The 14,449-nt window shown below is 47.9% G+C and overlaps 3 protein-coding genes across 3 annotated transcripts; all 3 read left to right on the top strand.

The window, feature by feature from the left end:
- The first annotated feature begins 2,396 nt into the window (after nt 1-2,396).
- oxld1 (oxidoreductase-like domain containing 1) lies at nt 2,397-4,483 on the top strand. The gene is made up of 3 exons (XM_019874487.1): nt 2,397-2,600; nt 3,115-3,437; nt 3,612-4,483. The coding sequence occupies exons 1-2, from the start codon at nt 2,550-2,552 to the stop codon at nt 3,424-3,426; spliced, it is 363 nt and encodes a 120-aa protein (XP_019730046.1). The 5' UTR covers nt 2,397-2,549; the 3' UTR covers nt 3,427-3,437; nt 3,612-4,483.
- pde6gb (phosphodiesterase 6G, cGMP-specific, rod, gamma, paralog b) lies at nt 4,074-5,847 on the top strand. The gene is made up of 4 exons (XM_019874486.1): nt 4,074-4,184; nt 4,755-4,941; nt 5,090-5,130; nt 5,289-5,847. Exons 1-4 carry the CDS (start codon nt 4,103-4,105, stop codon nt 5,363-5,365), a joined length of 387 nt encoding a protein of 128 aa, XP_019730045.1. The 5' UTR covers nt 4,074-4,102; the 3' UTR covers nt 5,366-5,847.
- A 466-nt stretch (nt 5,848-6,313) lies between these two features.
- On the top strand, nt 6,314-11,440 carry nploc4 (NPL4 homolog, ubiquitin recognition factor). The gene is made up of 17 exons (XM_019874571.1): nt 6,314-6,455; nt 7,086-7,166; nt 7,327-7,436; nt 7,514-7,744; nt 8,043-8,091; nt 8,209-8,303; nt 8,391-8,514; nt 8,635-8,814; nt 8,930-9,016; nt 9,114-9,185; nt 9,387-9,513; nt 9,594-9,754; nt 9,857-9,928; nt 10,017-10,109; nt 10,192-10,308; nt 10,388-10,490; nt 10,924-11,440. The coding sequence occupies exons 1-17, from the start codon at nt 6,441-6,443 to the stop codon at nt 11,082-11,084; spliced, it is 1,878 nt and encodes a 625-aa protein (XP_019730130.1). The 5' UTR covers nt 6,314-6,440; the 3' UTR covers nt 11,085-11,440.
- The last annotated feature ends 3,009 nt before the right edge of the window (nt 11,441-14,449 follow it).

Here is a 14,449-nt window from a genome sequence, read left to right as displayed (position 1 = left end):
GGGGGGGGGGGGGGGGGGGGGGGGGTACAGCAGGGTGAGAGGCAATGAAGTGTGGTTTAACTGAAAGGTGCAGGTGTTGACTGTTGTTGTGCCGTTGCAGGCGCCAAGGTGGTGTCCCCGTACAGCGGCTACATGGGTCAGCTGAGGAGCTGCGTGTACCAGCCCACCGAGCTGGCGCTCATCACCAAATCCCGCGTGGCGTCTGTGAGTATGCCGCATGACGCTGACGGGATGCTAGCCAGTTTCCGATGCTCGCATGTGCCGCGCCATCTCGAACCTGTTTGGATGTTCTCCCCCCCCAACCCCATTCGCAGAATCCTCCGGAAGCGCCCTATGATTCCGCCATTCCCAGAGCGTCGGCCCACTCTACAGCCGGCAGCGGAGACCTGCACGTCACAAACCTCACGGATGCGACGGATACACTCAACAGGGCTTACGAAAACGGAAACAGCGTAAGCCCACCCGGACTTCCTCTCGAATGATATCAGTGTAATTGTGTATTTCTGTGTGTACTCGTGTGTACAGATCAGTTTGTGTGTTTCCTGTCTGATCATCTTCCTTCTTTTATTTTCCTCCTTCTCGCTCTTGTGTCCCAACAGGCACAACACAGGACGCCTGAGTGGTGACGGCGACGGTCGTCCTCTGAGTTGAATACGCTGATGATGCCAGACTACAAAAACAAGACGTGAAAGAACATGACAGTAGGCAACATTAGACAAAAAGTACACAACTCTGCACCACACAAAAGTACACTACCACGCTGCTTTAGATTGTACTACTGTCCACAACACTGAACTCTGCTCCGCAACACAACATGGCACTGAATTAGGCTCAGGCCACGCTATAAATCTCAACACGACGCTAAAGCACATGACACACTAGACTAGCCAAAGGTTCTTTTTCCATGTCATGTGACCGAAGAGATGTAAATATGTTTGAATGCTTCCACATGGAAACACGCTGTGAATGTGTACGTGTAATTATATTGAATTGAACTTGGACCACGTCGTCTCTTTCATCGTCCGTATTTCTTGGCTTCATTTATTTCCTTGCAAAATAAAAAGCGCCTTTGCTCATTTTCTGTCGTGCGCAAAGCCCGATGGGAGCCGGAGTCCGCCCGCCCGCCGTCGGCCTTCGAAGGGGAGGACGTACATCCCGCCTGTGGAAACGGGTCGAGGTCGTCGGAGGACGTTTGATTGCGTGCGTGCCATCGTCGGCAAACTCGCTCGCTTTTCCGTGTTTGTGTGGGAGCGTGTGTGTGCGTGTGTGTTGTATGCGTTTAGTGACCCAAAGTATAACTTGAAAGCTTTGGTTTTGCAAAGACACAAGTACTTCAAAGGTAGTTCATGCATTCTCCTCTCATAGCAAAAAAAAAAAACACCCATTCTTGCCTCCTGTTTGAAGAGGACTAGTCAGCGATTCTTTGAGGTCTTTGCCCAGCTCGCAAGAGGCTGGCACAACAACGTCAAGCACAATGTTGTCTTTGTACACTCGGGACAAAGACGGCGCTGTGAGAAAAACCTTGACCGAGGACACCTGAGCGCCACATCTGCACACGCACGGCAGCCAAGCACACGAACACAAAAGTACACACTGCACGACCCGGTGGGTGTGTGGCATACTTCATTGTCTACTTGGTGTGACTTCAAGCCGCCTGCCAAATGAGTTAAAAAAAGGAACCAGGTCAGCCTGCGTGAAAAAACTTGCAGCATGAGAGCGTCTGAATAGTGTGTGAGTGTTTCAGTAGTGTGTGAGTGTTTCGGTGGTGATTGTGAGAAGGTTGCTGCTCTTCTCTCTCACTCTCTGTCCTTCACTGGTTCTCTTGTCGCTGTCTCACTTTTCCTGTCGTCAGGCGGCATTTCCATGGACGCAGCTTGCAAACAAAGAGCCCCCCTTAGGGACCACCGGAAGGCAAACATACTACAGCGCGGGCTCACGGGGGTGTGTGTGGCTGGGCTGGTGCGTCAGGGCGCGGTAGGTGTTGCCAACTGAAGGGCAAATAACACCTGACGCCGCGGCTTTACTTTCACTCGCAAAGATTCCTGTACATAAGCACACTGTGAAACTGGAGCTTGAAAAAATACAAATATGCTACAATATACGAATAAATAAAGGTTTTCTTATGATTATTCTTTGAAACGACAACATTATTTCAGTGCATTTTACACTTCCAGTGAAAATGGGGGTGTTTTTTTCGGATGTAAAAGATGTGCGTTTTGTCAATTATAAACTGGAAAACAATGATACGCGGTAAAGTACTGCCATCTGCTGGACACGTTTTTTCAACTCACGCTTGTCCTTAGCACCGCCCATACGGTTGTCTATTGATTCACACGGGAAATATTCGTTTCTGATTGGTTCAAATTTCCCCCTTTGCGGCCAATCAACGCTTTTGTTTACAAGGGTTTACTTCCGGGACAATGAAAGGACGTTCACTCATACGATTATGAAACTTACGCTAGTTTGTCTTTTTATCCCCTTGAAGACAGAAGTTTGAAGAGCATTGACAACAATTCCGCGTCCCAAACGGACTTTAGTTGGATCTCCCGATGGTTTATTTGGTTGTGAACGTGGCGAGGTCGTCCGCGTCTTTACGAAAGGTCGGTAGCCACCGTGAGATTGGTTGATCTGAGCAAAATCGTTTTACGAGCAAAATACGTTTTGTTGCGATGCACGCCCATGAATACTTGTAAGAATCAGCATCTGATCTTATTGTATTGGTTGTTGTTTTATTGAGTACTATTCGGAGTGGGCAAGTACTCCTCAAGGCGGGCGATACCAACCACTGATACTTCAGACAAAAAAGTCTGATATTGAATAAGTCTTTCTCCGCCACAATGTGTCAGTTTGAGTTTTGACGCATCATCACATGTGCCAAAAAAAGAAGTCAGTCTTTCATCACCATTATCTGTCACTGTGTTCATAGAAAATTTGTATTTCCAAAGTACGAATGGCATCGATGCGCCATGTCAGTCAGAAAGAAGTGTTAGCGTACCTCCCTATTGGATATTCATTGTTTTTGTTTGTGTGTAGTAATGCTGGTTTGCATGACTGCGGTGCGCCACCAATCGATGTCTTTATCAGATTAAGTTCTCTCACGTTCTTGTTTTCCAGCTGTGTGCGGCATCATGGACGGGCGTTCTGCTCAACCAGAATGTCCGCAACCAGTGCGTCAAGCCGGGTCCACCCCCTGCCCCGGCGGCCCCTTCAGAGAGTGGCAGCGGAACCGCCGCGCCCCCTGCACCCCCTACGCACTGCTGTATGAGCGGCTGTCACAACTGCGTATGGATCGAGCACGCTGAGCAGCTCCTGGCCTTCTACAACGACGGCGGTGAGCGGGCACTGGCCGCCATCGAGGAGAACGTGCTGGACGACAACCTGAAGACCTTCTTGAAGATGGAGATCCGACTCCTCAAAAAGACGTGACGGTGCCCCTGGTGAGTTTGGAGTCGGACAATGAAACCGCAGTCGTCCCCACGCCTTGGAAATGTAGACTAGGGCTGACAATAAGTCGACTAGTCACCATTACGTCAAGGGTGGTCTAAATAAGGATTCACTTGAAATGTTTACCGACTCCTCTGACAACATGTGCCCCACTTGCATGTGCGCAGAACTTTCCAGAATGGAGTTGCCTCAAGCAGAAGGGTTTGGATCCTCTCTAGGCCGGCAACGGGAATGTTGGCTGAACGCAACGAGGAGACCGCCGAATACGATTTGAGATGAGATGAACAACCGTTCATCATCAAGTCTGTTTGCACTTTGAAATACGTATTTATTCTTGTTGTGAATACAACATGCACATATTTATTAATAATTAAACAGTGCCAGATTCATCTTGTGGTGGTGGTGGTTGTGTTGTTGACAGTTCGTCGCCATGACAACGTGAAACCGTGGCGGGATTACGCTACCTCCGAATATGACGTGATGGAAAATGACAGATTAGTGACATCATCATCATTAGGGACACAGGCAGGGTTACGGCAGGTCACTCTGAGCCAGTTAGGGTCCTTTATGTGGTTGCCCCCCCCCGTTATCTATCCCTCCATCCACCTCTCCATCTACGACATGACACGAGGCGTGTCTGCAGTAATCCCGGCCGTACATGTATAAAAGTGACGTGTCGCTGCCACTCGCTCATCTGCCGTCTTGTCGTCCGACTGTTGGTCACCCAAGCAAAGCAGCACGTGAGTAGAACGCGTCCAATTTAATGTCATGGAGGTCCCGCCAACCTCCCGTTGGCTCTTGGGGGGGTCTTGCACACGAGATGTGGAGATAGATAGACAGACAGACACTTTTTTAAGGTTTACTCAGATTTTTTTAAATTCTGTAAATATACTTGTACATTTAGACAATGTTGCACATTTGATTTTGAAGAATTTTTGAAAGTTGGATGAATACTTGATTTCCAGTTTTAACTTTGTAAATTTGAATTAACAAAAGGCTCCCGTATTTCCATTTTTTAAATGCATTTTTTGTAAAAAAAAATCGTCTCAAGGCTGTTATTTAAAATGCTCAGTGAACAACACGTTTGTGTTGTTGTGCGGTTGTCATTGAGAGATGCGACGCTTAAGAACGCGAGTGTGTGCTCAGCACTTGTGCGGCTAACCAGATTGAAGGCAGATTATTAAAGTGAGCCCAGGATTAGGATTAACTAGTATTGTATCGGGGTCACGATGATGGAACATCGTGTCGATTGTCACTCGCGAGCCCTCCACGTATATACCGGTGTGTGTTTGTGTGTATGTTTTCCACAGAAAAGCATCAGCGCGCGCGCACACTGACCAGGGCGGCACAAATGAATTTGGAGGCACCCAAAACTGAGATCAAGTCGGCCACGCGGGTGAGCGGGGGCCCCGCCACCCCGCGCAAGGGCCCCCCCAAGTTCAAGCAGAGGCAGACTCGGCAGTTCAAAAGCAAGCCCCCCAAGAAGGGTGTGCAAGGGTGCGTCATTTACGCATAAGTAACACTTCCCAAAGAACAGTCACAGAAAAAAAGGGGAATAGTTTGGATCGAGCCGCCATTCCATTGATGAATGATCAATAATAATTATTGACTGTCATCGTCATCTTTTTTTGCCCCTTGCGTGCAGGTTCGGTGATGATATCCCGGGAATGGAGGGCTTAGGAACCGGTGAGTCTTTCAACACACACGGATGCTAAACTCAAAATGTTGAGACTCCTTCTTGGGGTCGTCTGCGCAATTATCTTACAAGTGATGACAAAGCACATTTCTGAACATGTCGTCTGTGTGTATATATTGATGTGTGCTTGTGGATGTGTGTGTTTTAGACATTACAGTCATTTGCCCGTGGGAGGCCTTCAATCATCTGGAGCTGCACGAGCTGGCCCAGTACGGAATCATCTGAGCTCGTCCGGAAACACACACACACACAAAAAAATAAATAAATTCATTAAAAAATGGAAAAGGAGATTTTTTTTTTAAATTAATATTGTGGTCATGACTCAGCAGCTGCTCGTGTTTAGGATGCGATCTTCTGTAAGGTTCTTGTTTGCCGGGCGGCCTGGTGTTGAAGCTGCAACGTGGTGGTTGCTAGTCTGTTCATCCATCTTTGCTCACGGTTGACTCTGAACTCATTGATTTGTCGTTAGAAAAGCAGCCACACCACGTGTCTCCTTGCATCTTCTCTTTTTTTCGCTTAAGTGATCCTTGTCTAGACTTTTGTACGGTCGTCGTTATCATCATTTACGCATGCAGGGTAACACTTACTCTTTGCAGTTGTTTATTTGTGTTTGCTTGCACTTTGCTTGGTTTTCTTCTGCAGCCAGGTCGGCATGGTCAAAGAGAATCGGAGAAATAAAGGTTTGAAAAAAATGCTGGTGATGGAGATCTTTTGTTTGCTTGTCTTCTTTACAGTATGAACAAAATATGAATAACAAAGTTAAATTGCAATAACCATATATTAATGTCAATGAGGAGGATTGTCAAAGAATACAGTAATATTATTAGTAACATTTTTGTATAATCTTTTTTTTTATCTCATTGTAATAAGTGGTCAAATGAGTAAAGTAAATGCATTTGTCAAAAATGTTTTACAAATCAATAGGTGGTTATTGAAAAAAATATTTATTGTTTTAATAAATTGAATAGTTCGTTACAATTCAGTTGATTTAAATTGGTAAAATTGATACATGATAAACAATTTCATACAATTATCTTATTGTAGTAATTTTTTCCAGATACAGTTTTTAAAAAATTAATTACTATTTTTGTTTTCGGGACAGAGATGAGCGGAACTTTTTCATGAACATGTTTCCAGGGGGGGTTGTCTGGAAAAGGGACTCGTTGCTTCCGCATCGGACACAATTGTTGGTTGCACCTACTATGGGATGGAGTTTCGTTGACAAACGCCGTGAAAGCGCATTCGTTTGTCAACTTGTAGCAGCGGACGACAACATTCAGTACCCGGCGAGGGGAGCAGCATGGCCGAAACTATCGTAAGTAGAAACGAACAAACTAGTGAGCGAACCAAAAGTTACGTTTGTCGCCTCTTGGGCTCAGCTGAGGCGAAGCCGAGCTAGCCCGGTTAGCGTTAGCAGTTAGCAGCAACTGGTTGTTGTGATGAGGCAGCACAATTAGCTTGTTAGCCGGCTAACGTGACGGTCCGTTCAAAGTGGACGGGCCTAGCCGGCTAACCGGCTAAAGGCAGCTCCATGAATGACAATGTTGGTTTTGTCTCATCACCACAAACATTACTTTGGAGTTTGGAAAAAAAAAGAAAGAAAACATCTTCAACATCTGATAATTGTTTGTTGAAAGGCTGGCAATGTTCGAAAGTTGCTTTTTTGTTGGATTTGGTTGCATGAACCTCAATGAACTCCTCGTCAAAGTAGTGACCAAATCTTTTTGTTTTGCACTGTCATCACTGCTCCACTGTAGTGTTGGGCTGCTTGTCAAGACTTGCTTTTATTGTAAATTCCGTGTATTTATTTTCTTAATCTATTCCTTATGGTTTTAAATTAAATTGTGTTATTTCGAAGCGAGGTGCAGTTTTGGCCATGAAAAGATGTTTTATAACAAGTTCTCATTTGTTGTTTTTTTTTTTTGGGGGGGGGGTGCGGTTATAGATCATCCGTGTTCAATCCCCAGATGGGATGAAGAAAATTCCTTCGACTAAGCGGGAGACTGCTGCTGCCTTTTTAAAGAAGGTACCATTCATTTGTACAGTTGATTGCAATGTTTGCTTTTCAAAGGAACCCCATCTTTGCCTGGCATTTTGTGCCAGCCTTAAAAAGATAGCGGCAGATACTCAAAATGACCGAGTTGACTTGTGTTTGATTCTGTTTCGGTTGGCGGCGGTGTTTGCAGGTGGCCAAAGAGTTTGGCTTCAACTCCAACCGCTTCTCCGTTTACCTGAACCGCAATAAAACCGGCGAAATCCTCTCGCAGAACAAAACCCTCAGCCTGCTGAAGATTAAGTGAGCAGCGGCGGACGTAAAAGTCGAAAGGACGTGAAATGATGTCACTAAGTCGGCTTTTTGTGCGGTCTGGGCAGGCACGGCGACATGCTCTTCTTGTTCCCCTCGGGCTCGCCGGCCTCCTCCTCCTCATCGTCCGCCGAGGTGATGGACACGGCCGCCCCGCACTCGTCCTCATCATTGCCGTCTGCTTCCTCGTCCTTCCTGATGCCCCGCCCCCAGTCGGCACCGCAGATCCAGGAGGACGACATCGACCAGTTTCTGACCAAACAGGACGGCAAGATCTACAGGAACCGAGACGCGCAGCTGTGAGGCGACGCACACGTAGAGATGCACGCAGCGTGCGCTAGCTTAATGCTACCACACAGTGTGAAAGGCCGTCGAGGAGCTACCTGGTATTAGCATCTATGTTTCGGCAATTTTAGCAGCAACACATACAAGCAGAGGTACGACTATGCTCACGGGCATATGTTCTCTCTCCGACAAATGATGCTAAAGAAATGAAAGCCCTCGACGCACTTCAACTGAGTTGTTTTACGCCAAGATGGTGTCAGAGCGGGACTTTTTGTCTGCTCAACTCACTGAAGTTGTCCTCTCTGGCCGCAGATGTCGCCACGGCGCCCTGGGCAAGTGTGTGCACTGTGTGCCGTTGGAGGTCAGAACAAGACTCTCCTCCTCCGTCTCCTCTTTCCTCCTCCACCTTGTTCATAATCGTCTTCTGTTTTTCCTCGTTGGTCTTTTCTCCTTCCGCATTTTGTCTCTCCTCTGGCAGCCTTTTGACGAAGACTACCTGAACCACCTGGACCCGCCCGTCAAGCACATGTCGTTCCACGCGTACCTGCGAAAGCTGACCGGAGGAGCCGACAAGTGAGCGCTTCTCTGCCTTTCGCTCCGTTCGTTGCACTTTCTTTGTCCTTTTAAAAAATAAAATAAAATCTGATCGACTATGTAAAGGGGGAAGTTTGCCGCCCTGGAGAATATCAGCTGTAAGATCAAGTCGGGGTGCGAGGGTCACCCTCCCTGGCCGGAGGGCATCTGCACCAAGTGCCAGCCCAGCGCCATCACGCTCAACAGACAGGTGGGCACAACGACCTTTTGGGCCTTTGAACCCTTCGTTGTTCCCGTCAAAGTCGACAAAAGAAAGCCGCCGTTGCAGACTTGCGCTTTTGAGTCAACGGCGTTTCTCTTTGCTCTGCAGAAATACCGACACGTGGACAACATCATGTTTGAGAACCACACCATCGCCGACCGCTTCCTGGACTTCTGGCGCAAGACGGGCAGCCAGAGGGTGGGCTACCTGTTCGGCAGGTACACGGAGCACAAAGACATCCCGCTGGGCATCCGAGCCGAGGTGGCCGCCATCTACGAGCCTCCGCAGGTTGTCCAAAAACAAGCCCCAAGTGTGCTTGCTTCAAGTCGTTTGTGCGCTCAAGTTGACATTTGCTGCGAGTGTCACCCAAAGCTCACGTGCGCTTGTGCTGCGGTTGATTCAGAACGCGACTCAGAACAGTCTGGAGCTGCTGGAGGACCCCAAAGCCGCAGCCGTGGACGAGATTGCCGCCAAGCTTGGCCTTCGGAAGGTGGGTTGCCTCTTTTCGGCGCGACGAGAGAGGCCTCTTGACGCGTGCCTCACTTGCTGTACGTTTTGGCCATTTCACACTGAAATTGTCTTGGCAGGTGGGCTGGATTTTCTCCGACCTGATCTCCGAGGACACCAGGATCGGGACTGTCCGCTTCACCAGAAACCAGGTCGGGTCGATTTAGTATCGTTTTTCAACGCTTGTAAAAAGTCACACTTGGAGAATCGCTAAAACCTTTGCCCTCCCATTCTTGGCGTGAGCAACCAGTAAGCCTGAAAACTTTTCTCGTCTCTTTTGGGAATCGTCCACATTCTCGGGTCCTCGAATGCCCCCCCGGCCCCTCCCGTCTGATTTTGGTTCTTGCCAACAGGACTCGCACTTCCTGAGTGCGGAGGAGTGCATCACGGCGGGCTACTTCCAAAACCAACATTCCAACCCTTGCAAACTCTCCCGAGACGGACACTTCGGCTCCAAGTTTGTGACGGTGGTGGCCACAGGTCAGGCCGCGCTTTTGCGTCGCCGTGTGCACATTTGCCGATTGGCGCCGACCGCTGAGGATGTTGCGACTGGTTCTCAGGCGGTCCGGACAACCAGGTGCACTTCGAGGGCTACCAGGTGTCCAATCAATGCATGGCCCTGGTGAGGGACGAGTGCTTGCTGCCCTGCAAGGACGCCCCCGAGCTGGGCTACGCCAAAGAGTCCAGTCCCGAGCAGTACGTCCCGGACGTCTTCTTCAAGGTAACGCTCGGACAGCGCCCATGTCGCGCTCCTTGTCGCCTTTTTGCCCCCTTTTGTTTTGCTTTTGGGAAGCGTCCGTCAAGGTGGCGTTTCTGTCAACAGGACAAAGACAAGTTTGGGAACGACGTCACCTTCTTGGCACGCCCTCTTCCCGTGGAGTATCTTATCATTGACGTGAGTTCCTTCTTGCCTCCTTTGCGTCGTCGTCTTCCCCGCGCTCGTTTGTGGCCCGCATGTGGCGGTTCTCCGCTTTCCTTCTCAGATCACCACCACGTTCCCCAAGGACCCCCAGTTCACCTTCAGCTCCACTCAGCGCTTCCCCATCGAGAACCGAGAAATCCTCGGAGAGACGCAAGTAAGGGGCGAGCCCCCCGTCTCTTGCTCGGAGGATCCCCCCCGAGAAATCGTCTCCAATTAGCTGCGCCTTTTCTCCTCAGGACTTCCACAGCCTGGCCACGTATTTGTCGCAGTGCTCCTCCGCGTCCTTCCTGGACATCGTGTCCGACTTCCATCTGCTCCTCTTCCTGGTCACCAACGAGGTCATGCCTCTGAGGGTGAGTTGGCCATCACCATCTGCCCGCGAGCGCCGTCCATGACCGCCGCCGTCGCCTGATTTCGTACGCCGTTTTGCAGGACAGCATCGGCCTGCTGCTGGATGCCGTCAAGACATCCGACGGGGACCTCGCCGAGACCTGGAAGAAGTCGGAGCAGTGGGCCACCATCGAGCAGCTGTGCGGTAAGTACGTGCCGCGAGCTGCAAATGATCTCTCAATATATGACTGGATTTGATTAGCAGACGACATATATGACCAAATGATTCATTATCTGTCGATTTCATTTTTTTCAATTAATTCATGAGTCGGATTTACTTTTCAAAGTCTTTTAATTTCCCTCCCATCATTCCAAAACATAATTTGATGTTTCTGTCGCTGGTGTGGTCTATAACATCCATCCGCAAAGTCAGCAAAAATGTTGATTTATTTTCCCAAGTAAACTTCTTCGTTGCATTCAACACAAAAATAACCCGTCTGCTTGCGACCACAAATCAGAGACGGTAACCAACAACAATCTTGCTCTCTTCTTAAACGAAGACAAAAACAAAAAACATGTTTCAATAGCCAAATGAATGCGTGTGGAGAAGTGACGTTTGTCTCCTCTCCCGCCCGCAGGCACAGTAGGGGGGCAGCCGTCGGCTTCGGTGGGTTTCGACAGCATGGGCGACCCGTCGGCACCTCCGTCCTCCTCCGCCATGTGGTCTTGCGTGCACTGCACGTTCATGAACCAGCCCGGGACCGAGCACTGTGAAATGTGCAGGCTGCCCCGCACTTAAAACGCCCCCCCGCCCTCGCAGCCCCCCGCTTTTGCTTTCCAACGAAAAATCTCGGGCCCTTCTGCTATTGAGCGCTTCCCGCTCGGATGGTTTGGACTGCAACGGGCCAAATGCGAACTGGCGCTCATCAGATTGGATGGCGCTCGCCTGTCAGTCTTCATCTTCGCTCAACTGGTGCTCGCCCAAGTTTTTTTGTTTGTTGTTTTGGTTGGTTTTGTTTGACCCGATAACGGAATCTGACAGACCGCAAGAACCAAACGTGGTGCCTTGAGATACATTTTGAATTTGTTCTGTGATTTCTAATCATCTTTTGTCCATAAGAATGGTTGTCAAGGCCACTCCAGCCACCACCCCCCCCCCCCAAAAAAAAAACAAAAAACGTTTTTTATGAGAAATCCACCGATGCGGATTTTTCATAAACGAAATCATAAATAGAAGTTGATGTTTATTATTTCAAGGCCCCTCCAGCCCCCCCCCCCCCCCCCCCAAAAAAAAAACAAAACACGTTTTTCATGAGAAGTCGACCGATGCGGATTTTGTCAGGCTGCTACCAATCCAGATATCTGGCACGATAAAATTCCGATGGCCACTTGATCGGCTTTGAAAAATAGGTAATGAATAAAATAAAGATGTGAATTACCGGCAGAAAGAGCATTTACAAGAACAGAACTTTGTTCTTTGTTTATCTTGACTTTTGAAAGAAACCCCCCCCCCCAAAAAAAAAATCACTCTAAAAAACATGCAATTTGAGGCACTCGTATCTCAAGGCACCGCTCCGTTTTATTGGCTTTGCCACATGTTTTGCGAAACTTGTGCGCAAACTCACAAAGTACAACTTGGAAAGTTGCAAGGAGGCCTGACAAAAATCCCGTGCTCGCAACTTCGCAAGAAGGTCCCACAAACGCTCGCGTTTGAACATGCGACTCGGGAAGTCGGCCGTGCGCCTCACGAAGCAAGCTGAGTCTCGCTATTTCGTACGATACATGAAGTACGGACGCGAGTTACTGCGATGCACGTGGAAAAATACGTAAAGCGCACATGCGGCGGCTTCAATTTTCAAAATTTCCGTTGTTGATACAACAGCACGAAGGGGGCGGCTGAGACTTAAACGGCGTGAAGCGCACCAAATTGGAAAAGAAACCAAGCCGGATGAAGAGAGAGAAACTTGCTCCGTGTTCTCTCGTGACTCAGATGCTTGTGAGAGGATTTGCGACATTTCCAAAACCAGGAAGGACGCATGGACACACTTGGACAGAAGGTTCCAGAGTTCCTGATGGGCACTTGCGTCCTTGCTGGCTATTTATGCCTCTTTAGGAGTTTGACTGCAATTCTGTTGATGATGTGAGAATTTTTTTTTTTTTTTAAGTCGAGACTTTTTTGTTGTTGTTTTGGGTTGGGGTTGAGTGGAGGCGTGTGAATTCTTGAGTGGTTATTTGAAGTCCTGTTAAGCGGGCGACTTTTGTCGGCATTTGCTGAGCAAGCCTCCTTCTGATGTGACTTGCATTTGAAGGAATAAAAACCAAGAATTCAAAATTGCGAAGTTGCTTTTGGTCTTCCTTCTAAAGCACAGGTGTCAAACTCCGGTCCTGGAGGGCCGCTGTCCTGCATGTTTTCCAAGATATTGGATGCACTTTGTCATCAAATCAGTCCGTTCAATCTGTCAAGCGGGTTGCCTGCAGGGATTTTGAAAGTCCAGCAGGTGTCACCGACACGTGATCCACACAGTGCATCATTGTGTCAACACGCTTCATGCCGCCTCATGGACCCATCACGAGAAAATTGTTGGGAGTTTTCCATGATCTTGTGGACGAGGACGAGCGGAGGCTGTCGAAGGTGAGAAAGAAGTCGTATTTGACGCCATGTTAATCACTTTTGGGGCCGAAAGTCAATACGCCCCCCCCCCCCACCAACCACCAATCACCACCTCTGAAACAAGGTTGACCGAACGATGAAAATGCGTCAGTGGAAGGGTTGTGTGTTATTGGGCGGGGGGGTTGATGTCCACACCAACCGGCAGAGGATAATTTGCCAAAAATTCTGAAAAAGCGCTTTATTGCAGGCGTTGTAGAAGCGCTGTAGGAATCAAGATGAATTGTATTGGACGACTTGGAACAGCGAAAGTCAATTCCTTTTGTGTTTTTTTGCATACTTGGCCAATACTCTAAATTTGATTCTGTTTCCGATCGTTTGCCAAACGCCTTTGTGTTTCCTGGACAATAGGGGGCGATATAGATTTAGGAGCTCTAATCCACCGGGAAGAAGAAGAACAACAAGCACAAGAACGGGAGCACATCCGGTCCAATGAGCAAGTATTTCCGCTGTCCACAAGCCGTGTTCTCAGTAAGTAATTTTAACATTTTAAACTAACTATTCGCCGTTTATCTGTTAGTGTATTTATGTAGACAATTGAGGAGCATAATTACGATACGTTGCTCCTCTAATTTGTCTGTTGTTACTCACGAAGTCACTGGAAGTTATCGTAAAAAACAACGTCAGCAAAGGGGGCAGTTAGTGAGCACGCCGCCGGCAAATAGACCTCAGCTGTCAATCAAAAGACAATCGAGAACAGCGTTTGACTTGAATGTTTCTTTTGTATGTTTTCCACACCAAAGCTGCCGTAACCAGTGGAAGTGTGATGGCTTCACATCTGGGGGCAGATTTGTCTCGAAACTATTCACACAAATGCATCTGTGACTTACTTTTTCACTTGTTTTTCGAAATATATTTGTGATTTTCACAAACTAAATACTAAATTTCAAAAAATGTTTTGATAATATCCACAAACATACTCGTCATTTTCACACGTGTGGCGTGTTTATTTATAATGACTTTGAGATCCCTTTTTCGTCCACTAAGAGGCAGTGTTGCTGTCTGAAATTAAAGGGTACGACCGACACCCCGTTTTTCGTTTCAAACTTGGAAATTGAAGAATGGAAAACGAGCCTTTAATAACCTGTTGATTTAACACAATAATTAATTATAATAAGTAATTTGTTTGCCTCGAGCTTGTTTCCCTTTGACACGAAGGCGTACTATTTCCTCCCGTTGGTCCGCTGCTGCGGCCCCGGAAAAGAAATAGGTTGCAGCAGAATGTGAAGGTCCTCCGTGTCAAGGCGAAACAAGCTCGAGGGAAACAAACTACAGCCGAATATTGTTTCCTGACTGAGGGAAAATCATCACGTAATAAAAGATCAGATAATGGCTTGTTTCCTGCTGTCCCATTTTCAATTTTAGAACGAAAAACGGGAGATTCCCTTTCCATTGAGAGAAGCAACACTGCCTCCTTGCGGACCGAGGAAGGAAGTGAATGTTGAGAACGACTGTGTGTGGGGAATAGCTTGGAAACAGTGTTTGTGTTTAAATGA

Source organism: Hippocampus comes, unplaced genomic scaffold (assembly GCF_001891065.2).
Source record: "Hippocampus comes isolate QL1 unplaced genomic scaffold, H_comes_QL1_v1.1 scaffold279, whole genome shotgun sequence".
Lineage (NCBI taxonomy): Eukaryota > Metazoa > Chordata > Actinopteri > Syngnathiformes > Syngnathidae > Hippocampus > Hippocampus comes.
The sequence above is the reverse complement of the archived record's forward strand: the minus strand, read 5'-3'. Positions and strand labels throughout refer to the sequence as shown.